General features: G+C 40.9%; 1 protein-coding gene across 1 annotated transcript; it reads right to left on the bottom strand.

Moving 5' to 3' along the window:
- Positions 1 to 55: 55 nt before the first annotated feature.
- On the bottom strand, positions 56 to 26,220 carry LOC102303756 (transcriptional enhancer factor TEF-3). The gene is made up of 11 exons (XM_042223186.1): positions 26,090 to 26,220; positions 14,421 to 14,485; positions 11,825 to 11,896; positions 10,379 to 10,513; positions 10,019 to 10,062; positions 9,670 to 9,731; positions 9,367 to 9,497; positions 8,632 to 8,805; positions 4,603 to 4,743; positions 3,022 to 3,174; positions 56 to 997 (listed from the first exon to the last, which is right to left on the bottom strand). Exons 4-11 carry the CDS (start codon positions 10,478 to 10,480, stop codon positions 884 to 886), a joined length of 921 nt encoding a protein of 306 aa, XP_042079120.1. The 5' UTR covers positions 10,481 to 10,513; positions 11,825 to 11,896; positions 14,421 to 14,485; positions 26,090 to 26,220; the 3' UTR covers positions 56 to 883.
- Positions 26,221 to 27,326: the final 1,106 nt, after the last annotated feature.

Raw genomic sequence — 27,326 nt, 5'->3', positions numbered from 1 at the left:
ACACGTTTATGCAGCGTGTAGCAGTTAGTGGAAATACTACAAAACCAGCGAGGACTTATGTAAGAAACACTTGTATTTTCATGTGACACCTCAGGGCAAGTTACAGATGCAGACAACTTCGATAATCGGCTTACAAGTCCAAATCTGGTTCAAGTTAGCAGTGTTATTATGTGCCTTTTGTTGCAGTCAGACAGTTTTCAATCAAAAAACAGTAAGACAAGAAACATTCAACATTCAACATCAAACAAAGTGAATACAAGTTCTTTTAAATCGTTTTAGCCACCTGTCAACGTAACTCTGTTAAGAGAAGGTTGTGGCACTGTACATAATCGCTCCAGTAACACAAAACATTGGCACAAAAAAACAGTGATTTTTTTTCTTTCGGATGTGCAAATAAGGGATTCTCAGTATACTTTTATTATTTTTCCCATTTTTATATATATTTATATTTAAGTCACTAGATGGCACCCTGAGGCAGCCAGACTTCTCTGTCACAAACATCCCCTGCACATGCATGTGTGTAAAAGAATCTAAATTAAAAACAAGCGCTAGTAAAAATGAGATGGAAAAAAACACCACCAATTACAACTCTCTCATGCAGGTCTTCTTAGCTATGTTTGGCTCCTTTGGCATAGAAACCACAGTGTACACAGTGGTCCTCCTCTTCACACACAGCCAGTTTCAACTTCCACAGTCCCAAATCTAACTCTTGTTCAGCAGTAGTTGTGTTCCTGCACAAACCGTCACAGCCTGTGCTTCTCCAGGCTCCCGACCGCCTCGTATGAATTCATCTTGTAGAGGAAGTAGTCTATTGTGTAGTGTTGTTGCTCACCGGTGTGCTACAATGGGTCTAGAACTGGTAAGTTCAGAGTGAGAGGCCGTGTCAGTCTTTGACTAGCCTGTAAATATGATGCTGCGCTCCGTGCTCGCTAGTGGACACCTCGAAGACGTAGGCTATGCACAGCAGGGTCTCCAGTGTGTCCCTGTTAGTCACCACCTGTAGACAAACACAAACTGGTGTCATATTGTGAAGCTTCGTTTGTCGTGTTTTTACTTACAATGTAAACTTACCCACAGTTTGGACAACACCGATTTTTATAGCTTCTTCTTATTTTTTATTTTTTTGTGGTTCTGGCAGAGCCGTGGCTTTTTGCTACATCACTAATGAAGTGAGCCTGCCAGCTAGTTTAGGCAGGCAACTCGAGCTCCACTGCGTCATACCCACGTAACATGCCTCCCTCTTCTCACGCCGATACCGAATACACCCTCCCAATTTGGCAGTTGATTTAAGCAGTAAAGTTTCCTGATGCTCACTTGGACATCACATTGCCACCAGTTCCCTTCATCAGTGCTCGCCGTTTCAACCTCTCCACCAGCCCTGCATCCACCTTTAGGCTGTGGGGATGGTGGATAGGGCGTATTTACTTATCGCTTCCCAGTTTTAAATGTAGCACATTCATGTGGAGTGATGAGCTTAGAGCCTAGACACCTAACCCTAACTAGTCTCCCTGGCCGGTTCATTAGTTAAATATACTGACTAATTACTGACACATACACACTAATAATGAGTAACTGGACACACAATCCCTTGGCTGAAATGGTGCTATTCTATACATAAGGCTGATATGTATCTAAAGTACTGCTTGGCATTCATGGAAAGGCAACATGCATAACATGACAGGAAAAAAAACTCCTTATGTTTAACAACGTTGCACTAATGACATGCTGCCATGTAGTCATCAGTGTGGGCTCAATATGGTCATTGTGCCTTTGCTAGGAGTGTAGGAATGGAGCCTCCAATAGAAGAAACACATTTTTAAAAACCCTGTCTTTTAGGCCCCTCTGGTTACTATGACAACACACCCCACTATCCACTGAGGAGCACACCGGCTCATTCAGAAAAGTCCAACTAGAAGGCATAAAATTAAAATGGTTCCAGCTGTTTCTGGTCTGTCATGGTTAACCAATTGAAATACCACAGCAGTACTTAGCTGAAGACCACGGATTTCCTGTTTCACACCCATTACAAAGCAGGGTGAAGTCTACAAAAAGAACTCTAAATTTGAGAAAAGGTGCCTCCACAAATGTTGTTAATACATGTGTGTGTGTGTGTGTGTGTGTATATATATATATATATATATATGTGTGTGTAGAGTTTTTGTCAATAGCCTTTTTTCCAATGAAAATAAGACCATGACTGAATAAAAACTAACGCAGGAGGACAAAAACTATGATGACAAGTATTAACACGCTTGTCAACAAATAATAAGATGAAAATATTCTGGAGAGATGAGATCCAACTAATTAAGTTGTGTAGAAAGGTGGGACGAATTTGGAAGTTATCCAATCAGAACTAATCACCTATGGTTAGACATGCACATTTTATCTGCCCCCAGTAACAGTACACCTTTTTTTTTAAATTTATTTATTTTGGTTGGGGGGGGGGGGGTGTAACAGTTGCTTCCAAGCTCCTTGTTTCTCATGAAAACATGACAAAATGTCAATGCTTGGGAGAAAGATAACAATAGAAACAGGTTGCATTTGATATTGAAAATAAGACCCTTAAAAGAAGACTGACTGTGTGGACCAAAACTTTAGTCAGCTGGATAATCGCTTGATTTGATTTATTCAACTAAAACTAGACTAAAACAAAAAGAATTTAGATGCCTAAATTACGACTCAAACAAAACCAAAATTTATTTTCTGTTGTTGCATATTTGTAATTAGTTAGCAAGTGAATCCAGGGTGAAGTAGTGTGGAAATATATGATTTTATGAAAACAAGTGATTATAGTTTTGTATTCTCCATTAGTATTTACTAGCTGGCTAAACTGTTTATTTTGAGTCTAGTTTCTGAGTTGTGATGTGAAATACTTCGACCCCACTCTGCTGCTCATAATTTGAGTCCAAACTATATGATATCAGTGCAGCTCAAGAGAAGAAGCTTATTTCTTGTCATTAACAGCCTGGGGAAAGGTAAGCTGCAGTTTTATACGTACTACACAGATTTGAAAGTTGGTACCTGTAAGATAGTGAAGTTTTCCAGTACGCTGTTCATCATGTACTTCTCCGGCAGGTGTTTAAGCTTGTGGATAAAGTTGATCATGTATTCGCACAACGGAGAGCGGTGGATCCGAAACACATAGCGTCCATTTTCGAAACGCGCGTACTCCGTCTAGGGGAACAGACACATACAAGTGAAGTTTAATATCTGCGAACATATATCACACTGAAAGAGAATTTAAAAATGTATGGATGAAATGTGAAATCTGTTGCAAAAACACAGGGATACATAGGCCACTGAAACTCAAATGGATGCATTGGATATGAACGTCTAGGTCTACTGTATGTGATAAGCAGTATTGTTTGTAATATAATATACCTAATGCGGCATATGGCATGCCAGATATGACAATAAACATATTTCTTGTGACAACCGTAATCAAATAATGAAGCCATTAAATATCATCATGTGGCCGATTGAGGCAGATGGCTCTACCTAGGGATATGTGTGTATGTGCTTATATTGTACAATCCATCAGCAGCGAGTGGGGGCGGGGCGGCTATTGTGTACGGTTAACGGGAAACATAACAGTTATTCATATTGGGGAAATTTGTGAATCGCGTCAGTTTACAGACCACAGATCAGCAGTAACTGACTGGAATCTGCGGTGGGGGTTATTCACTCCCCAGTGTGATAATTGTGGCTTTTGATGTGGTCATGACCTCTTTATGTCGTAACATCACTCCTCCATCATTCAATCGGTGACGCAAACTTCCTGAATTGGAGCCAAATATATACGTTACTGCCGATAAATGGGAAAAGTGGAAGGTGTCAGTTTTGTAAAACAGCTAAACTAAAAAATGATATTTACAGGGGAAAAAAATGGCTGACTAATAAATGTTGCTTAAAAATTAAGTGGTCACATTTTGTAATGTATTAATTTAATATTCATATCTCACCAACAAAAAATTGAATCACTGATGACTAAAAATATTCCTCCAGCTGAATCTAGTTTTGGATGAAATTCACATCTTCTCAATAGAACATTTTTAATAGCGATTAAAACCTTTCAAACATAACTATCTTATTTAACAAAAAAGCTGCAAATTTAATTTTTCTCAGTCCTGACTAGCATGTAGAGATATCCCAGTCTGTTGCTGGGTACATTTCCAGAGTGACAGCAGCTAGAATTACAGGTTATATGACGTTTATTGGTCCGACAAGAGTTTTTTTCATAAACAATTCTCATAAAAGGAACAGCTATAAAATCATAAAATGTCATTTCTGCTCATGTCATAAATATTTCAAAGGGCCTCTTTAATAAACTTTGAAGACGGCATTGCTCCGAGCCAAGAAGTTAGCCACATCTGTTAGATAACATCTCTACTGGGACCCCAAACAAATAAGAGGAAGCCTGACTCTTTGCCCAGTGGGCACATTTGGTTGAATAGGCTGGAAAAAGTAAGAAAAACAAATTGTGCCGAAAACATATGCAAAATAGTGCAAAAATTCCATTAACATGGCAGCATAAGTGTATATACTCTAATAAAAGATGACATAACAAATGACACTTGACACCTTCCAGTATCGCATTCTTACCTCAACTTTCTCCACCACTTGTTTGCCAAAGGAACAGACCTTGGTGGATGAGGTGATAATCATGTTCTCAGAGCTCTCGTACTGGCTGGACACACCATAAAAGAAGCTGCTGTCATCCTGCAGGTTTACACTAAGGTCCGCCTGGAAGGAAGAAAGAGATAATGTGTTAATATATACTTGGCCAAAGGGAACCATGGTGATTAAAACAGCTTGGTGGTGTATAAAGACCTACAAACCTCAGCCCCTTTAAATGGAGATGTGTGCACTACCCATGCACCACACTGCGCATTCACATACTTGAGGATAAACAGTTCATACAGCTCTGTAATCTACAAATTTCCACACCTATGGATCTCTGCGTCAAAGGTGCTCCGGCTCAACAAAGCTTGAGAGGTAACCTTGGTAAGCCAAGAAGTGCTTACAGGACAGATCCTCATTTACCCAAGTCGAATCCAGCCTAAAGATTGCCAAGATGTACCGCCTAGCTCCCCTCTCATCTCTTCATCACCCCGTTCATCTTCATGGCTCATATAATTCCTCTGCCTCACTGTATGTATAAGCGTGCAAGATGATTTTGCATTCCAGTGGCATTGTGTTCACTCTACTTACAAGAAGCGTCCATTGGATTTATCTTGGACTTGTAGTGTTTCTAATCAAAAATCACAAAATCTATATAACATGTAGCAGCCCGAGGCAAGACGATAAGTTGCATAGATTGTGAAAAAGAAACGATTTTGACATCTGTCATAAGCAAGAACCAAAAGTGCTGGAATGCTGAACCGTTTCTATGAGAAGAATATGGCCTCACAAGTTCAAAGGCAGCTTAGATTCAACTTTCTTTATTCTCAGATGAAGCAGCTTCACCCACCTCTAATCCCCCCACTGGCTCAAGTTTGAACTGAGGTGAGCATAATCAGATTTTGGATCAGACTGAGGTGACGCCTCTTCTGTCAGACAGCTGAGCTGCTTTACCTTTTCCCCTGTCGGGCTCTTGTCTCCTAATGGGCCATTGAGACACCGCTCAGCCTCCTCTCATCTCTTCATCACCCCGTTCATCTTCATCCCTGGCTCATGTAATTCCTCTATTTGTCTTCATCCCTGGGGCCTAGTGACCCTCCTCAAACTGCCATTCCCTGCTTCCCTAACAGCCTGCGAGGGAATTCATCCAATTACAATCAGCAGCGTGCAATTGGCTGATTAGATCATGGTGGGCAGGCTGGCTGTGTAACAATTTAGCAGAGCCAGCTCAAATCAGATTCCCTCTGCACTTCAAAGGCGTGAGACAATCCGTTAGGACAGGGCCACGGGCGCCGAGGGGGTGAAGGAGAAGAAGATGGGGAGAGGAGCAGGGCAGAGAGTGGCCGACAGGGAGGTTTGCTGGAAATTCAATCTAGAATACCATAGCTTTGGAGACGGGTCAGCCGCCTGTCACCATCACCATGCCAACCTGCGCCTCAGCACACCCCGAAGTCACAACCTGCTATGTGGCTATATGACTGCAGTGATACCAAATAGCCTCTTTCCAGCTTTTACAATGGCTTAAATAAGGTTATCATATTTTCAGATGTGTTAAGGATTTCATTTTGCTTATTCTCATGGCCAAGAGCGACTTTTCTGGGGGTTTTTCCATTGTAGCTGTTGAAATACCCAGCTGTTTTTGCAGCATTTCTGGGTTTTGTCATGGATGCCTTGAGAATTGGAGGACCCCCTTGGGACATGATAAAATGAACAGGCTTGGGGGGAGGGGGGACAGTGTTATGAGCTTGTTTTCCTCTAGCAAGTTGGATATGTCATAACTGTTGACTCCACCAGGCTCTGACATGAATCAAGAGGGTAATATTTCACTGGTGACTTGTTGGGTTAATGCCACCCAGCATTTCTCCTGCTATCCCTATCTCTTGTTCACACCTTCTGTGTCTCTATTTCTACCTCCTGCCCGTTATTGCTGTCTTGCTCTCTTTTCTTTCAGTGATATATGGCGAGGCTACTCATCCCCTTCTTCCCCTCGCCCCCGATTCAAATGCCACAGCTCGACCAGCTGCTCTTCCCAACCCTGGAGTAAAGTACTTCCAATATGGTGCCACTCACCAATGTCTTTTATCTGTCTACAATAAATAATATGTAAGTCAAGCATGTGAGAAGGGTAATGGCATACATACGAAGCCATCTGGTGGAATCGGATGCAAGGCGGCACTTTGAACCTGACATTCAGCATCTTTGGAGGCGTCACACAGCAGCAGTTAACGCTTTAATATACCATGTCACCTTGACATGGTATATTTTTGTGTGAAACGATTCAGTAATTTGTGAAAGCAGTAAGATTTGATTGTTTTTAGTTACTTCAGCCTCCATAATGCCTCAGCCATCAACATGCAAGCAACACAGCAAAGTGGTGAAAGTACACACAAGGCTGTATGAAACCTATGGCTGTTTACAACGCTTCTCCTCAAACGTACTTTCAACTCATTTTAAGCTTAAAGGTAATTCCACCCCACCCCAACGTGTCAGATTCGGCAACTGCCGCGGCAGTTGGATGCCGATCTGTTTATTGAACATCAGTGGGAAACACTGAGCACTGCCGTCTGTCTCAGACAGCAAAACCTCTGCTTTGGATGTGTTTGTCACATAGATTTAACCCCACACAACCCTTCACACACTAAAATAATGCATAAGCCTTAACTGTCTGCCCATAGCCAAGTTATATATTGTTGTTGGATTCTTATAAACTCACTAAGTCTTACTGGTAAATAGACCGATTGTTTTAACTACTCTACACTGTCCTCATTTACCCATTCGCACATTTTTTTCTATTTTCCTATCTTGGATGAATCCACTGGAGGGCAACTTGGAGTTCAGCATCTTGTACAAAAATACTTTGACTGGAGTAACCAGGGAACCAGTGATTGAACCACCAACCTTTAGGTTAGCAGATGACCTGCTCTATCACAGCCACTGGCAAAGAGGCTGTCCATCCTTGATTTTCTGTCATTTATTTACTTCAGAGTTGGTCCTTTTAAAAGTGTTTTTATTTGATATTATGTGGAGAAGTGAGGCAAATACTAAAGCAACATGGCCAGAGAAACAAATCAAAAGAATGAACAAAGTCAATGTCTGTGTCTCTTGCCCTCTTTCTCCCTTCTCTGTCCCATTTTTATGTCCTCAACTTGGAGTTTCCTCAGATTTCCAGTGGATAATTGGGAATTACACTACCATCTATTCGTCTGCTTGTATCTTATGCTGACTTTGTTATCATGCTTTATTCCCTAAATCACTCTCAATGTGTGATGGTGGGGGTAATGAGAGTGATTCGTTGTTGTCTGTGTGTGTGTGTGTGTGTGTGTGTGTGTGTGTGTGTGTGTGTGTGTGTGTGTGTGTGTGTGTATGCACTTTTGGTGGGGCTTATCTATAAATAAGAATATAAGGAGGGGGTATGAGGGTTGGTCAGTCTAATAGTGCAGAGACAGGTGTCTCGGATCACATTTCTCCTAGTGAAAGATCAGGCCTGCCACTCTCCCCAAGGTTCCTGTCACACACACACATTCACACACTCACATACACACACATCACAGGCAAATATACAAATACGCACAAGGCAAATGCATGTTGGACAGCAAGGCCTTCTTTGCTGGCATATAAACCACCAATCGGGTCAGGGAGCCATGACTTTCCATTCATTCTAGCCCTAAATCACACTTAAGTTCATTTAACTCCAATGCTTAAGCTATCTCAACACAGTTAACACCGCAAGGCCATTAACAGCCAACAGGTGCTACAAAACATTAACAAGAGCATTCACTGTACTCTCACTTCACCTTCTTGACTTCAGGAGGATTATATGATGATGTATAAAACATGCCACACACAGCTATCATACTGGGCTTTATATGGAGTAAAAAATTACAGTGGAGGTTTTCATCTGAAATTAGTTTGAGATAAATGAAGTGAGCTTAGAAGGAAGAAACAAGGGAAGATCATATAAAACTATTAAGAGATAAAAAAAAAAAAAAAAAATGCAGAGAAATGTTTTACCCAGAACTTGACGAGAAAGAAAGCGTTGGGTGGCCCCTTGTCAAACAGCTCTTTCAGGCCCCCTTTCTTCTCTGGGAACTTGTCATAGATCTGCCTGATGTCCACCGACTCCAGATAGGGGTCGCTGTAGCTCGGATTGGACTGGCCGATATGCACAAACAGGTGCTTGTTGAACTGGAGAAACAAAAGTGCATATCAGGAAATGAACGCATCCAGAAATGGCAAATGTTTCATTTGCTGAATGCCGAGCTCTGTTGGCTGCTATCTGACATCTGTTATAAGAAGCCAGCCGCTACATTTGATCGCCTTCATTGTGATATCCCATCACCTGTCTCAAGGGTCCCACCCTTTTTCTTTCCACTTGCAACATTCCTGATCATCTGATGTGTTGTGTGTATTCTTTGAGATCATCTCATGATCTTTTTTTAGTTGCAGTCACACTTGGATAGTTCAATGCAGTTTTCAATTGCCAGATTAGTTTTTAACATCGGCTTTTGCCATAAAATAAAATCAAATGTAGCAGAAAAGTTACTTATTGCCTTCAGAATTTGTAGCTTTACTTTTGTTTATAGGACAAAAATATTTCCTAATCAAGGTATAAGGACCACTGTCAGGTGTAAATGAAGTGAGCAGGATTCTTTTATTTATTCATTTTCATTTTTTAAGAGTAAGCCTTTGTTTCAACTATGGTAATAATAACGCTAACTAAACTACTGATGGATCCACTTTACTTACAGTCTCCGGGTCTTGAGGTTGCTCTAGGAAGGCAGAGAACTCCAGCATTCGCAGCTTGGAGCTGGCAATACTTCGACCCTGCCAAGGGGGGGCACCAGGAGACATGGACAGCCCCTGTGTGTTATCATAAACTGCAGAAGAAAAGGCCGCAACCATGTGAACGTGTCGTTTGACTGTGACTTGAGTAAAAGTTGATAATGCAGCAAAATTGCTGCGATTTGTGTGAGCATTATGCAAGCTCTTTATGATGAGCTGGGTTGTCTCGGCACTTTGCTGACACGACAGCCTTCTGTCAACACCCACCTGTTATCGGGGCAGGGCCAGACGCTTGCATGGCATAGCTCTGTTGGGAAAAGGGCTTAATGCTGGAGAGAAGAGACAGACAAGAGAGGGGGAGAGACATTATGCACCGTCTTGGCCTCATGGCCCCTTCTCATTTACTAATTGGAGCACCTGACCTCTAAAGACGCAGGAGCTAGAGTGGTATGCTGAATGTCAGGCAGCTGAAGACTTTTCTTTATAATTGCACTGATGTGTTTTCATTTGCTTTGAGATGAATTCCCCAGGTGAAATTTATCTGATGGTTAATAAACTTATAGCATGAGAAACTAATGATAGACAGCACTCAGGAAAAGAACAAACAACTACTTACTCTTCATGGCTTCCTGGCTGTGCTGGAAGTGCCCCGTGCCAAAACTTACAAAACAGAAAGAAGGGAAAGTACATTAAATTGTTGCATCATACCAGTAATCCTCATACTGAGGTGCTTATTATGTATTCAAGATGTAAGCCTGAGCTGACAAGTGCTTCTTAAAAGAAATCAAGCTTCCTTATTCACAATTGAAAGGTAAAAATTGTAAGCAGACAATCTGAATTCACCAAATAACTCGCCTACCAGAATATGATATACATGTACGAGTATATGATTTTTAAAACATTTGGATTAAACCCACAGAATCCTTGATGGATTCTGTGCTACTGCTCAGGGTTTTAGGAAGACGTGAAGACTCACCCCACCACTAGTGGGGTAAGCTGGCCGAGACAGGCCCTGGAGAGCCATCTTGTTCTGGAAGGCTGTGGGCGATATGATCTGGGCTGATGACATGGTGGCCATGCTCTGGAGGGCCTTGTCTTTGGCAGCCTGATCCTACAGAGACAGAAGACGAGAGAGCGAGAGTAAGATTAAACAGACAGTAGAAAGCAAAGGGACAGCACTCATCAGACTCCATTTAAGTCTGCGTCCTACTTCTCCACTAACACAAGCAGAGCCCTAAAAGGGGAAATGAAAGGCAGAGGCCAGCTTGCATCATCGGTGAATCCCTGCCAGTCAGAGAGCTGCAGAGAAGGTGATATTACAGTCAAGGACCTTTAGGTCAAGAGTTAAGTTTATTGCTTTGGCAGGGGCAAGCCAGTGATGACAACTAGCTTCTGTTAGAGGTCATACTTTAAGTCACTGCAGGCAACGGGGTGATATGTTGATATGCTTACCATAACAATCCCAGAACTGGTAAATTCTAATGTCACAAAAAGGATTTTTTAAAAAAAGATAAAGGACAAAATGTTTAAACTATGAGGAATACTGTAAAGTGATATCGCTCTTGTTTTTGAATCCACTCCTTCAGCAGTCCGCAGACCACAGAGGACTACAAGCACTTGCCGCCAAGCCCAAATGGGCAAGGCCACGGGGTGCATTCTTCTTCCCAGAACTGGCTAACACAAGGGCATAGCTGAAATATGGGGGGTACATGTGGCAGGGATCTCAGTTACACCAAAGACGCATTTAAAAAAGGCCTGTCACAGGGGCCAACCCTGTGACCAGCGCAGAGCCCTGCCAGCTGAACCCTCGTGGCTACCATCCAAGGCGAGGGAGAGTCCTGTTGCCTGCTGTGACTGCGACTATGCGAGCGCATGCGGATGAGAAATGCAAACTGAGAAAGTACTGGGGGGGCAGGGATGTGTAAATGCTCAGCGTACCACTCGGAACACTTTTATTGTGGCACTTAATAAATGTAATACCTGGCAGTAATAATGCAGGGATTCATATATTTCCTGAAAACTGTGTTTGGATCATCATATTCACAGGCGTGCACAGAAAGCCTCGGGCTTTGGGGAAACATGTTCACATTTCACTGAAATGTGCCAGCATCGCATTTAAAAGCGGCACCAATTAGAGGGTGCAATTAAGATAGCTGGTCATTTGTGTATTTGTTTTAAAGGAATGTGAACGGCAGCGCTTTTTTCTTCAGTATGAGAGAGAATAATATAGGGTAATTATATTTTCACCCCTTTTCCATCTGTTACTGCTCAAGCTGATTAATATCACCGCATTAACGGCACCTCAGTTCTGATACTTTGGTCTGATTATAGCCTGAAGTCAAATCTAGCAGTAATAGTGATAATAACAATATCTTGAATAGTCAAAAGCATTTTGAGAATGTATAAAAATAGTTTGACTCACGTAGCGTACCTTCAGCTTCACCTGGATCTCCCTGGCCTTCCGTCGAGCTAGAACCTGGATATGACTAGACACCTGGAAAGCACAGACAACAAAAACAACTGAATGTAATAAAGCACAAAAACGGTCTGTTTACATGGTTTTCCCACTGGTCGAGCTTCCTCGCACAGTTTAAAAGACAAAGGCAGGTGAACTGGAAACTCTGGCCAAAGGTGTACATGTTTGACCGCGTGGCAACTACGAGCTATTCTTTTTCTAATCCACGAACGATCAGCAACTTTAAAAAACGGTGTTAATTTAAACCTAAGGTCAACTAATATTAATTACTATTACATGTCCAGTAGTCAGAGACAAACATTATCATCCATCTGAAGTTGTTTTCAAGCCACATGTGCATCACTATAAGTGATCCCTTTCACGTGGTCACTGTTATTTGATACCTGTTATTTGATAGGAAATGTATGGTATATCCAGGGGTTAAATTAGGATTTATGAGATTTATGGTTTATGAGAAAAGTGAGCCATTGTCCACTGAGTTTAGTGCCTAGGAGTTTATTAAAGTAGTTACTTTTTTCTTCTGGGATACTCAGAGTTGCAAAGACTGTTCCTGGGAAGATTTGTTGCAGCTAAAATTTTATGTGTTATTTTTCAGTCCTGTTTTCTCTTGGTGTGTTTAAAAAAATGTATTTATGTACAGTGCTTTCTGGTTAAACAGCCTTTTAAATGAGGAACACTGAAATCTGTAAAGCCCGGTGAAAAGTATCAACATTTATTTTCTTTTTCCGGGAATTCTGACATTCCAGGTGTGCATATAAAGAAAAGATACCACTTAGCAAAAGTGGTATCTAAAGTAAACCTATAGGCTGAACATAGATTTCTTAACCACCTGTCTGTTGCCTTATTTTTTATATACTTAAATGATTAGATAGGTTTCATACTCACAGCAATATCACTTTTGCAAATGATACTGCATTTATGGTGCAAAACTGAAATTCCTTCAGTAATTGAACACTTTTAAAGAATAATGATTCTCTAGAGGAAATAATAATAATAATTAAAACTTAGCTACAGTTGTGATGGATCAATCCTGAGCACAATCCATGTTTTCCCAATGATCTCACTGTAGGAACTGAATACATGCGTAGCACAGCTGTCTGATGTGCACAAAAAACCCCAAAAAAACAACAACACAACCAAAATGAAACCCCAGAGGACAAATGTGCCACTTACTCAAATTGCGCACAGCTCCTTTTCTCACTTTGGAGATAGAATTAGCTATTATTAATCTCTGGCTCTCCTCCACAGTGTGTCTTTTGTCCTGTCTTCCCCCCTTTCACCACCAAATGGTGGCAGCAGATGGCTGTCCCTCTCTGATTCTGGTTGTTCCTGTTAAAATGATTTTTCCCTTCCCACTGTCACCAAGTGCTTGCTCATAGGGGGTCATCTGATTACTGGGGTTTTCTCTATACTTTTTTAGGGCCTTTACCATATAATATGAAGCATCTAGAGGTGACTGTTGTTGTATTTTGATGCTACATAAAGAAATTGGATTTAACTGAATTGTTTAACCTGCTGTTGTGTGTTACTGAAGTCAAAGAAAAAAGAAGTTTTAATTTGTCTGCGGTGGTGCATGAGACAGTGTCTAAAAGCAGATCTCAAGAGTTGGATGTATGTTTGTAACGCAGAGCTTTGGTGTGCGTAGCTGCTTTAACAACAACGTGGTATAAATGCTTTGCATTTTGGGCCTCTGCCACATGGAGATGCTTACATGGATTCAAATGTTTTATTCCCTTCATTCTCTAATAAACAAAAACTATAAAACAAGAAAAAAACAGTGATAGACATGTAACTGAAATGTATATACTTTAATAAAACGATAAGTAAAAAGTGTACAAACTACACACTAGTTCAAGTTTCAGTTTTTAAGTTATGACCTGTTAAACAAACTCATTGATAACTAATTTGCTTTTATGTATTTTTATTGAAACACTGTCATTTTCATCCCATTTCTCGCTTGAATTCTATAATTATGGGGTCTATAGTCGTATGTAGTCGTTCTGGAGAACAGCAGTCAGTTTGCCACAGATAAACCAGCAGGTGTCCCTCTCTGCCTCCAACCTGTCTTACTACTCATCTCTGATCTACCACTGCCCCTCCTTCTGTTTCCATCTCTAATCATCTCTTTTCATTCCCACAGTGTCTCCGACAGATGACTTAGCAGAGACCCTTTCTCTCCACATCCATCACAGCCCCATACATCAGTTCTTCCATATCAGATACCGGACTGAGGATTGAGTTCCAAATCCCTCCACGTCCTGCCTCAGTTTCCCATCCAGACCACTGTTTTCCCCAGCTTCGTTTCCCTTCTAACAAGCACCAGATCCACGAGGTGGTGAAGAAACAACACCGACACATGATCTTATAGCATCTGTGCATTGGGCCACGGCCCTAAATCAATCATCATCTCCAGCCCTCCAGGGATTGAGGGTTCAGTGGGGGGGGGATGTATAGGGTGTTGGCGCATCACTCAACAGGAGTGGATTTTCTGAAGGGGTTCAAAAATAGAGGCTGCTACAAATGGTATTTGCAGAGAACTCACCTGCTTCCTGGTCCGCGTTTTCCCTGTGCGAAGTTTGATGTATCGTGCAATCAACTCATTTCTTCCTGCAAGGGTCCAAAAAGAGAGAGAGAAAAAAACATATTTTACTTTTTAATTACAAGGACCAGTTACTGGAAATTTTACAGAGGTTTGAAACAGATCTAACTCATCATCTAGTGCATTGCAATCGTACTGATGGACATGAATTGATTGTCGCGGCTTCTTTGTTAGGAAAACTGAAACAATTGAATAGATAAGGCAAGACAATCTCTGTTTACGTGTTCACATATCAGGAATATAATCAGCAAAATGAATAGCTTGAAACAGATTTGCCTGAGTGTGCACATTGTTGTAAGCATTTAGATGGCTGTGCGTATAGAGAACTGTGCAAACGCACGTGCCCGAAGTAACCACAAGGCTGTCAAATGTGTCAACGCTGAAGGCAGAAAGTGTAAGTATATCGCTAAGTTTACATGTCTGCCTGTGAGAGAGCTTGCATCAGTCCCGGGGTGACCCCCCCCCCAGTATACGCTGAGCTCATATCCCCACAGTGTGTGCCTGTGCTCTGCCACTGCTGACAGACAGGTCCAATTGGCAGAGCAGGTGGAGGCTGCAGCCATGCGATCCTCAGACCGGACTCAGGACAGACACGACACAGGCCACTGACCAAAGGGGGCGGGTCTGGTGAGGCTGTAAGGCAGCTGGTGTGTGTGTCAATGTTTATGGAATATGCTTTTACGCCTGCAGTAAATTTTGAGCTTGTTCTCTCCCATCCAAATTCCCCAGTTGCTATAGAGGCCAACAATCACGTGGTTTCTTTAACTCATCTTCCAAATTAAAACTGCAGTGTAAGGCCTAAAATGAAAAATGCAGCCTTCGTTTGTTGTTGCTACTATAAGTGAAATGGTTCAACTTGTGTGTTTGTGTGTTTCTGTCATACAAATGTACACTTTGATTATAGTCATTTGTTGGGCAAAAATTCCACATATTACCTGGCTGCAACTTCTCAACCATGTGACTCTTTTGTAAGTGTAAATGATCACAAAATAACCAGTTTAATGTCAACGTGGGTGCTAGGAAATTCGAAGAGGCTTTTTCACAATTGATTATTCAAGGGAGCAATTAGAAACATATTTATTAATGGACACCCTGCAGCAACACATTCACATTATTTTAGGCACTACGAAAAAGCGAGGACACAGACAAACTCCCCGGATCACTCACACACTGAGTGAATCACTCTCGAAGGACCTCTCGTGCACCCACGCAAACTCACAAAAATATACACAACCAGTCACACAAGAGTTTGCTAGTCTTTGCACCACCTCTTAAACACGGTCATTTTTCCCCTGGCACCACATCTCCATGTGAATTAACACACGGATCAGTCACGACACACAACCTGGTATAAACCCGTCAGATTTTCCCCTCACATAGTGATGTTTGGGTCAGACCTCACAACGCTACTCAAACCGGCCAATCAGATGACTCTGAATGATGAAAAAATGGAAACCTAACACCTGGCTCAAGCCCCATCAAACATTTTGTCAGCCAGTAAAAGTGATCAGATTTTGTGCGGAATTCAAAACAGTTTCTACTCGGAGATCATGGTAAACTTAGATCCCACCCAAGCAGTTCACTCAGACATGAATTTCCACCTAATGCTTTTCGAAAGCACGTGTTAACGAAGGTTTTGCTGCTAAATATACAAACAGACAACCTTTCAACCAGACATCTGCCACTTGTAAAGCGCTTTCTTGAAACCTCAAATAGATAATTATAACGTATTACAACCCACGTTGTGTTCTGGATGGAGAGCTTTGATGCACTGATTAACTATCAGTTAAATCAAAACTAGAATTACATTTCATCACAAGTTCTTGTCTTGGTTTCACCATTTGCACCATCACTCTCACTCTACTCAAAGCTCTCGAACCAGCGCAGAACACCATTCCAAGAAGTCAGACATTGAGTAACACCAACTGGCAGACTAACCAGTTTAAAACAAGCCATCCGTTTTGTCTGGGTCTGCTTTTGTAGTAAGTTTATAGTTTTTTACTCCAAGTCAGTTTAAAAAACTGACTCTGTGACGGCATGTGTTTCTTGCCCCAGGAGACTTGTGTTATATTTCCCGACCTCAGCAATCCAACTGTAGTAAAATACTAAGCAGTGAGAGATTGGTGGAAGTGTTTTGTGTGACTTGGCAAAAATTTGAAAATTGCTTTTTACGAAAACTGGTAGAGCGGTCGAGCACAAGCAAAGGTTTGATGGCCTTACTGCAAAAACTCAAAGGCAGATCTATGATTTCTATGTATATATATTCATATTCTTGTATTCAGGTATTTGAGCCAGGACATTCATTGCCACTGATTACGTCAGACATCGCTTGAAAACAAAACAGTGAGCAACTAAAGCAACTTAGGCAACTTGAGGCCAAGCTTGACTTTGTTGGCTGCCTGAACCAACTCAAATAGCTATAAATGACTTAAACTTAGATCAGCTTGATGAAACGCTTTTGGAAATGTGGGACTCACAAATTCCTACTGCACAAAAAAAATAAAATAAAATAAAACAATGAGCAACCTATAGGTCTATGGTGCCACTGAGGAATTAACAATAAAATATATTATTCCTCCTTTCCCACTAGAAAAACATGTGGAAGACTTTACTGATCTGGTGGTCTGAGTCAAAAGGACTACAGTTCATGTAAAAACTCTAAAAGTGTTACACATTATATAACACGGTTGAAATATGCAGAAAATGTGTTTTCTTAACGTGCTGCTATGGTCAAGGTATAAGGACATGAATTAGAATAAATGAGAGTCGGTTTGGAGAGTAAAAGAGGAAAAAATGGTCGATATTATTCTGCCTAAAGCTTCAGGCCCCTGAAACACATACACACTCACACACACATTCAGTATTATCCAACTGTAGGACTGCTTTTGTATAAGGCTTTTGTGGACTAAACCCTGCTCCAAAATGCTTTGCACTCCAGTTTATACACACAACCACACAAGTCGATATAGACATATACTGGCACACACACACACACACACACACACACACACACCAGCCCCAGCTGCGGCATTCATTCCGTCTCAATCTTATTTTCCTTTCAGGGCTGTAACTCCTCAACCGTTTAGTGTTTATCAGGAGGTGCACTCGCTGGCCGATTGTTTGAGCCCCTAAATGCATATTTCTTTAATTCCCCAGGGATTAAGAAAGTGTTCCACATTTCCTTGCAATCAAACTCTTGAAAAGACGAACACAGAGCTTTGTCAAAGTCCTCACAGTACTTGACCTCAAATGAACATTAAGTTGCCTGCATTGAGTTCCTCACATTACAGCAGCAAGTTCTTCCAGTTCCCACCGATTTATCTTCAGTGTACAGTAAGATGTACGTTGCATATCCAATAGGGATTTTCAAAGTAGCAGACACAGATGTGTGAGCATGTCTCCACAGATGAATGCAGTTCTTCAATTTTGTCATTTTTCTCGCCAGATTTTTTGAACCTTTGTCATGCCCTGAATGTAAGTTGTTGTAAAACTTGATCAACCTGTAAAGTGCCATTCTTAGAGCAAGCAAAAGACAGTGAGGTTAGAGCTGTAGCTCTAACCTAGAGCTGTAGCTTCCTGAAAGGCTGTATGGTTAAAAAGAACAAAAAAAAACAACAACTCCTAAGAGCTATTGTTTTTCTGTTCTATAGTAAAGTGAAACAATGTAACAATTCAATTCAAAATTGAATGATTTCAAAATTATTCTGTCACCATAGCGATGGACAGTATGACAATATTGTATGTATTCCAAGCGATACACAACGTCATTAAGGAGCCGTCAAACACACTTCGCCTCATGCTCACATATCAGATGCCCTGCCACTCCTAGTGTGCTTGGGGAAGGGCCCCTCAAAAATACCCTCCAACACACCCATGAGATCAGAGAGGCGACTCAGTCACACAGCGATGAGATCATGATATCCAATGGGACCAGCACAGACAGAGAACCAGTGCCAGCCAAGGCTGCAGGAAAGTCAGTAGGAACATTATACCATCACCCAGTGGTCAGCGGTCTGATGTTGTTTATCACACTGCCTGCAGTCACGGACTCGTCTAAGGGGGAATCTGATTCTGGAAACATTTCTTAAGGGTATGAAAAGTGATGTAGAAGAAGCCAAGTCAGGGTTTTACTGCGCTCAAGATATACTGCTGGGCTTTGCAATGTAGGAAAAAGTTTATAATAATATCACCACCATATGAGTGAGGGAAAAGTGTAAGTTAGAAGAGCTTCTATAAAGCTGTAATAACATTACTATAAAAAAATCATCTATAACATTATTTCACACTTGGACCACCATTCAAAGAGACACACCTGTTAACTGTTAACAAGACAACTGAATGGTTAGTGGAAGGTTAATGTATACTTTGTTAGTTGCGTAATATTTTTTGAATAAGCCAAAGTAAAATGTATTTGCAACATCCAACATGTACTGCAACAATACCACAAGTAAAAATCGCGTGGTCAGCAAACAAGATGTGTGACATGATCCAGCTTTTTCACTTCAGATAAGAATTTTGACACCTCATTTTAGGGCTCTGGCCAATACTGAGTCACTGGGTTGTGACTCAGTGTTCTCTTTTCCTCCAATTTAAAGTTATAATGTCACTAGTGTCGTGCCTTGTCATATCGCCCGTGATTATACAGGTATAAATGTTTATGTGATGTCATATTGTGATATCATTGCTATAGGAAATATATTACCCACCTCTGAATGTGACAGTCCTTACAGAACCTGCAAGGCATAGTAATATTACATAGAAAAGCATGTACCCCCTCACAGCAATCTGATTTGTCATTTATATAACAGTTAACTTACAACGGTGACAAGTGGTTACATTTCAGCAAAGTAGAGTTATAAGTTATGAATGTTGCACATCTGATTTCGTATTTTTAGAACATGTACACTTTTTGTATGCCAAATGCTAATCAAATTAGTTGTTTGGATTATCAAACTAATAGTTGGGAGGTGGGTTTCAAATAAAATACTGGTGTTGAAATAAAGTTATTTTAAAAGAAACATTTCTATTTGTATAAAAGAAGCATAAAAACAGCTGCCCCTGTTCCAGCCTGTAGACAATTGAAAACATCTCTTAACTGTATTCAGTAATGGAGAAAAAAAAAAGTCATGCAAGACGTTAGAAAAGCTGTTGCCTTCTTTTGTCTTTTGTCTTCTCCTCTTCCTCCTCAGGCCTGTTGATAAAGATTATGGAAAAGTGGACGGGTTTTGTAAAGTTCTGTCAAAGTCAACCGCCGGGCCTGGCTGGTAGTAAAATTCATAAATTTGCCCTTCAGAGATGCAGGTGCGGTTATAACTGGCCCGGTCTGATCTCACTCCCTCTGCTTTTCAGTGTTTCTCTCTACCCAGTGCATTCATGACATTACCATATAGACACCGACTGGTGTGCTGGGTCCTGCATGGACTGTTTTGACATTTTCCTTTATCCATTATATATGTATATATAATGGATATATATGCGTATGCATCAAATCCATACACTACGCTGTGTTGCATCTTTGCCATATTTAAGCGTTAATAACAATAGTAATAATAACTGTTTAGAAATTCCTATGATACTCTCCAAAGACACATCTGTATTTGATGTGTCTTTGTATTTGTATCTGACCTTTGTATTTGTGTGTTTCTATGAGTTTCTATGTGTCATGCATACTTCCAAAAACCAAACTGTCCTATCACAGTAGTCGACTAGTCGACTAGTCACGATTACGTCGACTATCAAAATCGTCGACGACTCATTTAATAGTCGACGCGTCGTTTGAAGCTTTGTAAGATCACAAAAGACGCAGGAATAAGTAGTAGAATTTAAGAGTGTAATAACAGACTGAAACCGAAGATGGCAGCACTGCATGTACAAGGATGCCAGCTGCCGTTAAACCCCGAAGAAGAAGAAACTGTGTTCCTTCTTCTTCGGGGACTTCAAGGCTAACTAGAGCCGTGAGAACACCGGACTCCCGGCAAATCGTTTTCAAACTCCCCACGGTCTTTTGCTACTCAGGTTAAACATGATATATGAGTCACTTAGATAACTTAAAAATGTTATTTTTTGGCTTTTTTTTTTTTAGTATTTTATTTGTTCCTGAGTAAATCGGTTTGGCTGAGATTAAAGTTATAGTTTTTACACAGCTGAATAAACGTCAAGCAGACAGCTGATTATCTGCTGGAGAATATACTCCGGTGTCCTGTTATATTTTAGATAGCAAGGAGTTTATTAAACTTCACCGAAACAATCTGCAAATTTCATTAAAATTTAATAAACTATCATATTGTCTTTATTTTTAGTTAGCACATACCTTAAACACTTAAAGCTGTAAGCTAAGGATAGTTATATAAGAGCAGATGCTGCTGGTGCAATAAGCTGTACGTTTTACGTCCAATGGATGATGATCTGATTAGTCACTAATTGCAAAAATAATCGGTGACTAGTCGACTATCAAAATAATCGTTTGTGGCAGCCCTATATCAGAGTAACTTCCATGATCAGACTAGAGCAGAGGCGTGAAGATCTAACAGATTTCAAATCCACTAGTGTCTTAAGAGTTGCTATGACTTACGCAGGGAAGTGTGTGTGTAATTTTGCAGGCACATCTTTCTACTTGTTTCTTTCAACCTTGTAGATCTGAAAAGATTAGATAAAGTGGCAGAGGCAACCCTGTTGCATGGATGGTGCTGCTCACCATATCTTACTGGTTACACTCTGAGACAGAGAGAGAAGTCAGTGGTGAAAAAAAGGCGAGAGAGTAGTGTGTAAGATTCCAGAAGTCAGCAAAGGGGGGGTGTCTCCGGACAGCATCAAATCCCATGACAGCCTTAAGCCTGGAGTAAAGACTCCAGATTTCTCATGAGAACCTTCCATGTCATCCTATCATCACTAAGGCTTGGGTGTCTCCCATAAATGATTCATATACAATGTAATTGCTGGAAAAATATATCCACAAACACTTGTGTGGCAGTATACTATTATCAGTTCATTAAGGTGATTAAATAAATGACTTTCTATTATTTCTAAATTATTTTTAGGTTAAACAAATAATGTCACTAATTCAAAATCTGGACTGCTACAAAAAAAAAACCCTAAGTAAATAAAAAAACACATTATTCATTTTTCCAAACGATGGCACTATGTCTGTATCAGTGTCTTCATTTCACCTCTACCTACATATATGATCTCACTTTTTCAAGCAGGCAACTGAGGCAGAGCTACTGAAGGAAACCACTTGAAAACACAGGCCTTCAGCTTCCTCAAAGGTCACCGGGTCAACACTGCTGGTGAATCTCTCACTTTACTGCCACAGTCTGGACCTAGGTGAGGACTCGCTGTTAGCTTTCCACTGACCTTTACCGTTATGTTCATTAGGAGCACGACTTGAGACAAAAACACGTTTGCATCGCCTGACAAAAAGCGACAATGGGCTGACACGTTGCGCAAGCCAAGCGCGGTGGGAGCATGATTCACTGTGTGGGTATTCTTTGTTCTGAACTGACAGAAAGAATATGTCACTACTGTCGGGAGCTTTGTTGAGTTTATCCACTTCACTAACACAGACTTCTTTTTTTTTCCAAAGAGGAAATAAGACACGTCAAAATGTGAGAAAAGTGCTCCCTACACAGATGTTATGAAATCCAGAATGACAAAACCAAACAGCTGCATAAAACTTTGTGTGACGCAAGAGATAATAAAAAAGAGATAATGCTGCTAAATTAAAAAAAGGAAGGTATTAAAAAGACATCATTAAAAGAAAACAATTACATTTGCAAAAGCAGCACATAAATTAGCGTGGCAGATATATGGCCAAAAATAAACGGGGGGAGATAATCATATTTCCAGAGCTACATTCTTTTAGTGAGAGCTGTCAGCACATTTTGGGACTTTCTTTCCATTATTGCAGCATGGGGCCTTCGTTCTGACCACGGGGCACATCGCTTGCTGAGAGCCACACAAGGCAGGAAATGTTTTCCTTGGCAGATGCATGTCGAATTACTGCTGAAGCACATAACCGCCACAATTTCCGTGACACCGTCCCTAATAAGCAAGCTAATACGTCTGTTGAGTAATGGGCACGGGGGCCGGGGCAATACATGGTATTATGGGAAAAAATGTGGCGCGTATATGCAGAGTATGCAGTGAAAAAGCTTTTATTCGATTTAGGAATTTACAATGCAGAAGGTGATCCAAACACTCTGCTTCTGTTTTGCCTGCCTGGAGACTCAATATCATATTGTTTAGCAAAGAATGGCATTCATTCTTCGAAGTGGAATTCAACCTGAAATTCGGAGCATGTCGTCCTCAGCCAACAGACACACAGTTATTTTGCTAACAGTTTGTTTTGTCTATGTATCCATATTTAACCTGCACTAGACAACTAAATCACATTTCTAAAAGCATTAAGTCATGGATTTACTATTTCATGTATGCCTTTAGAGATATTCTAAGTTGATATTTGATTTAGCTACCTGATTAAAGACCACCCATCTGCGCTTTAACAACATTAACGACACTAAAGACCTTCAAAGTGGCTTTGCATCGATTGTGGTTGCTTGAATAACTTGAGTTGTTGGCCACCGGTGACCTCGGGGATGGCGATAAAAGGGGAGCTGCAGGGGCTGCAAAGGCTTTAAGGGACGGGCTGCTCTTTCTGTTTAGAGGCAATGGGGGCAAAGTGGGCCATGCATGGGCTCAGTCCTGTCTCATTTCTCAAGTCATAAATCCGGATTTGCCACAAGGCTGTCAGGTTGAACTCAGGGAACAGCTGGAGGCGAAATGAAAGGCGGCTACACCAGCAGACACGAGAGAGAGAGAAAAGCGGTTGTTCATTAAGAACGAAAAGAGACTGAGACTAAAAGATATGAGGGCGGTAAATCAGAGATAGCAGAAAAACAGAATATGACTTCTACCTAAAATGAAACTGACAGATATACGCACAGCTGAGACAGGTGTGAGAGAGTTGTGCCGTGCATCGAGGCCATACACGACACCGCTGCCCACCTTGGTGTTTATTTGTCCACCCCTCCTCCCCCCTCCAGGCGCTCAAAGGGTAAACGTCTATTCTGGTTTAGGGTTACAGCCAAGCTGCCTTGAACCCTCGGGCTTCAAGCGTGCATGCCATTCTTGGCAAGCCGACGCACTCCCTGGCACGCATCGCCTGCCCCTGACCCCCACAGGGAGGAAGGGGTCCCTCAGTGCTTTCCTTGACAAAAAAAACCCCTAACCCCACATCTTTGCTGATCCAGTCCACCCCTCGCCACGGCCCCGTGACACAGAGTGACACACCTGCCCCTCTCTCATGCCCTACTCCAACTATTATTACAGGCTTTATAAGGGTTTAAGTGATGATCAGAGGATGGCCATGACCTCAATAGGTCACCAAGCTAGGCCAGGCAAAGCTAACAGTTAAAGGAGCTGTCTGGCACGGTGACAAAACAAGGCGATGACAGAGTCTGTCTGAAAGCACCACTACCTCTGGCTGCTCTGTTTTCCACCTACCAGATCTACTATCAAACAGTCACTCAGGGGGCCAAACCATCTGTCGCCAAACATCTTTCAGCAAAATGCTGTAAAGGCATGTCACCTCACCTTCCCAACACCTGTTTGGGAATGACATTTTCCACACATTCATTATCAAAAGACCTGCAGTGTAGTTATGTAGCAACTACAAACTAAAGACGACTATTTTAGGGTTGAATTTGGGATGTTAGATTTCATATATGAAGATGAAATGTAGGGCTTCTTTTTTGAAATTTTGTGCTGGTGCTATAGAGCCATTTCGCCACTCTCACATGCAAGACCCATAAAAACTGAAAAGCTGCTACCACATCTCAGTGTGTTCGATATTTCATACTGTTTTTAAGCATCCCTATTACCTCTACAGTAACTTCGCATTTACCATACTGATAGGATGCACCATTCTATGCAAGCTCAGAATTTTTTAAATATAGCCAGGACTCAAGGTCTGAAGGTTTCTGGTTATCTGTCATATAACAGGAGGAAGAAGTACATCAGCGCATGAAATATTTCCTGTATCCACTTGGTGGCCCTATGATAATTGCCAAACACTGATATGTAGATGTGTTCGAAACCTAGCTGTCAAAGGCCACGAGGCACGGTACGCCCTAGACAGGTTGCCAGTCTGTCGCAGAGCAACTATTCATGCTCACATTCACTCCTAAGGGCATTTTTGGATCACCAGTTAACCTAAACCCATGCATGTATATGCAAACACATATCTAAAAATGTCACTGGCCCTAATTTAAGCAGATATACAGTTCAGTTTATAATGAGGCGTGTGTGGGGGGTGAATATTTATCTCTTTTTGCCCCACAACAAGTTATAAAGGTTTGGAAGTATTCAAAGAGGCTCACAGGTGGATTTTCACAATAGTCCAGTTACAAGAAATCATTATGTTATTGACAAACCAGCAATGAACACATTAATTTCTCACAGCTTTGAATGCATCAGAAAAGTTAACTGTATATTAATCAATATATTATTCAAACAGCACATTTAGCACAGTCAAAGAATTTGGATCCCACCTCAGCTGTCTTTTCTGTTGAGGCAAAATCTAATTCATGGAGATACCTTCACACTATTTGCTTTATATGCCATGACCAACATTTGTGTTGTGAATGTAAAAAAAATAAAATCATTCTTAATTTATAAATTTAATACTTTAACACTCTTGCTACGGATGTCAAATGCATCTTACATCATGAGCCACATACAGCTCACTTTGATCTTAAGTGGCAAGACCAGTAAAAAATCCCCTTTCTTTCAGTGTAAAGTAATTTAATCCCTGAGAAATGTCAATATGAGAAAAAGAAATGTAATTTCATCTCAGTTTTTTTTAAATGCTAAAGAAATGCTGCAGAAATCTTTGGACCTAAATCTTGAGAAATAAATGTGCACAATTAAAGAAAAGGTTCGTTGCCCAGACTGTTCTGTATTTATAAAGCAGAAGGTTTTTGTTGTTGCCGGAGTCTTTGCCAGGCTGATTAAGTTCCCAGGGCCTTATGTTTGACACCCCTAGTCTATAATATAAAAAGGTCAGCTGTGACATGCCAATTTCTGAGTGTCTAAGTAAGCCAAATGATTTGCATGGTTGTCAAGAGTCAAGAGTGCATTATATATATATAGCAAGTGAATATGGCTTAACCCTATAAAGCCTCAACTGTGAATTAATTGTCATAAAATTCTTTTTTTGGGGGGAGTGCTTATTAAACTTTCTGAAAAATTTAAAAAATCATCCATTTCTATATATATGTTTTAATTTGTGTCATATTTGCTACATCCAGCATTTTTTTTTTGCAGTTTAGCACTTGAAAACATATTATAGAGTTGTAGGTGTTTTTGGTAGAGAAAAGAACAAAAACACACACCAATGATGTAGAAGTCTTAACAACTCATAAAGACTCTGTATCAAATGTGATACACTATGCATTAAGGACCTGTGTGTCTGAAAGTGTAACATAGTGTTAAATCAAATTGGAGACTTCTTGACTTGTTTGATTTAAGGAGAATTATCCTCAACCCTGGTTCACATGAGAACATCATCCTGTCCTTCACAGGGAGAGTAGACTATAGAGATGGGCGTACCGTACATCTTGCCCTCATCTGAGAGGATGATCTTCCTACGGCCACAGGGTGGGTAGATGGCCAGGGCCTCCTGGAAGCTCTGCTCGATGTCAGGGCTCCACACACCCTCGGCATCATTCTCTAGGGGTTTGTCGAGTCCGTCCCCCAGCTCCTCACTCCCACCCCTGGGGGAGGGAGCTGGCACCCACTCTGCAGACGTGGTGGGATGACAGAGAGAGGACCACAGAGCGAGTGGTAGAGGGTCTGAGCTTTGTGGTAGATGGACGCAGAAGGAGATCGAGGTGTCCGCAGGGAGCAAATCTGTCTGTATGAACTGCACAGGTGTGATGGTGATGCTGCGTCTGGATGTGGCAGGACAGAAAAGAAAGGCAGAAGAGGAAAAAATTGAAGTGGTGCTCTGTCAGTTTACACAAAATGTTTTAATGATTTTACATTATTTCCAAAATAGTGTGTAGATAACAATAGTGTTTTTTGTTATCTAACAAAGACAACCACTTATATGTATGCTTTTAAACGTTTGATATCATTTGTGCTGTTACTAAAACAGCAACAATAGAACATTTCCTATGATAAGCATTTCACAAAACCAATGACTGTTATTAACTAATATTTTATAATTTTATCATTTATTCAGCTTATGGACATGGTCAGCAGCTACAACAGTTACCACACACAGCCTATAAAGACCATTATTCAAAATCTTAGTTCTTTCATTTAGAAGCAGGGGTTAAAATGGACTTCGGTGCGTTGGGGAACCTGAAGATCAGGTGTAGCAACGCAGAATTAACCAGAAAAGAGTCACATAATAATTTGTTTTGTGCATTCCAGTACAATGTTCTTTGTGTACAGAATGTGATCAGCTGATTTGTGTTGCTACTCCGACATCACTGCTCTTTGTGGATTTTGACAACTGATATAAGCAGATCTTAAGTGAGCTACATGGCAGATTTTGATCACCTAGACACTACAAAGTTAGTATAAAAGGTAGCCTGGACTAAAGTGCCTGGTAACCAGTGAATAACACAAAACTAGTAACAACTTATTTTTCATGACATTTCACAAAAACACAATATCCAATATCGGAATTAAAACTAATAAATCAGGACAATAAAATTGAAAGATTAGAAAAATATACTAGCTGAGCAGCTACACCTGTCCTTTCCGCTCCTTTTTTTTAAATTGCAATTTAACATTTCTATTCTGTTTCTGCTCGCTTTTTTTCAGTAGCTAACTGATGCTTAA

This window comes from Haplochromis burtoni, unplaced genomic scaffold (assembly GCF_018398535.1).
Source record: "Haplochromis burtoni strain Fernald_Lab_line unplaced genomic scaffold, NCSU_Asbu1 Contig_104, whole genome shotgun sequence".
NCBI classification, from domain to species: domain Eukaryota; kingdom Metazoa; phylum Chordata; class Actinopteri; order Cichliformes; family Cichlidae; genus Haplochromis; species Haplochromis burtoni.
Note: the sequence above shows the minus strand (reverse complement) of the source record. Positions and strands in the feature narration are given on the sequence as shown.

What these genes read in the sequence shown, in the direction of transcription:
- LOC102303756 (XM_042223186.1), bottom strand. Translation starts at nt 10,480, where the DNA reads ATGGCCACCATGTCATCAGCCCAGATCATATCGCCCACAGCCTTCCAG. An exon ending in CTTACCCCACTAGTGGTGGG is followed by an intron (nt 10,063 to 10,378) that starts GTGAGTCTTCAC and finishes CTGTTTTGTAAG; the next exon opens with TTTTGGCACGGGGCACTTCC. An exon ending in TCTTTCTCGTCAAGTTCTGG is followed by an intron (nt 4,744 to 8,631) that starts GTAAAACATTTC and finishes TCTTCCTTCCAG; the next exon opens with GCGGACCTTAGTGTAAACCT.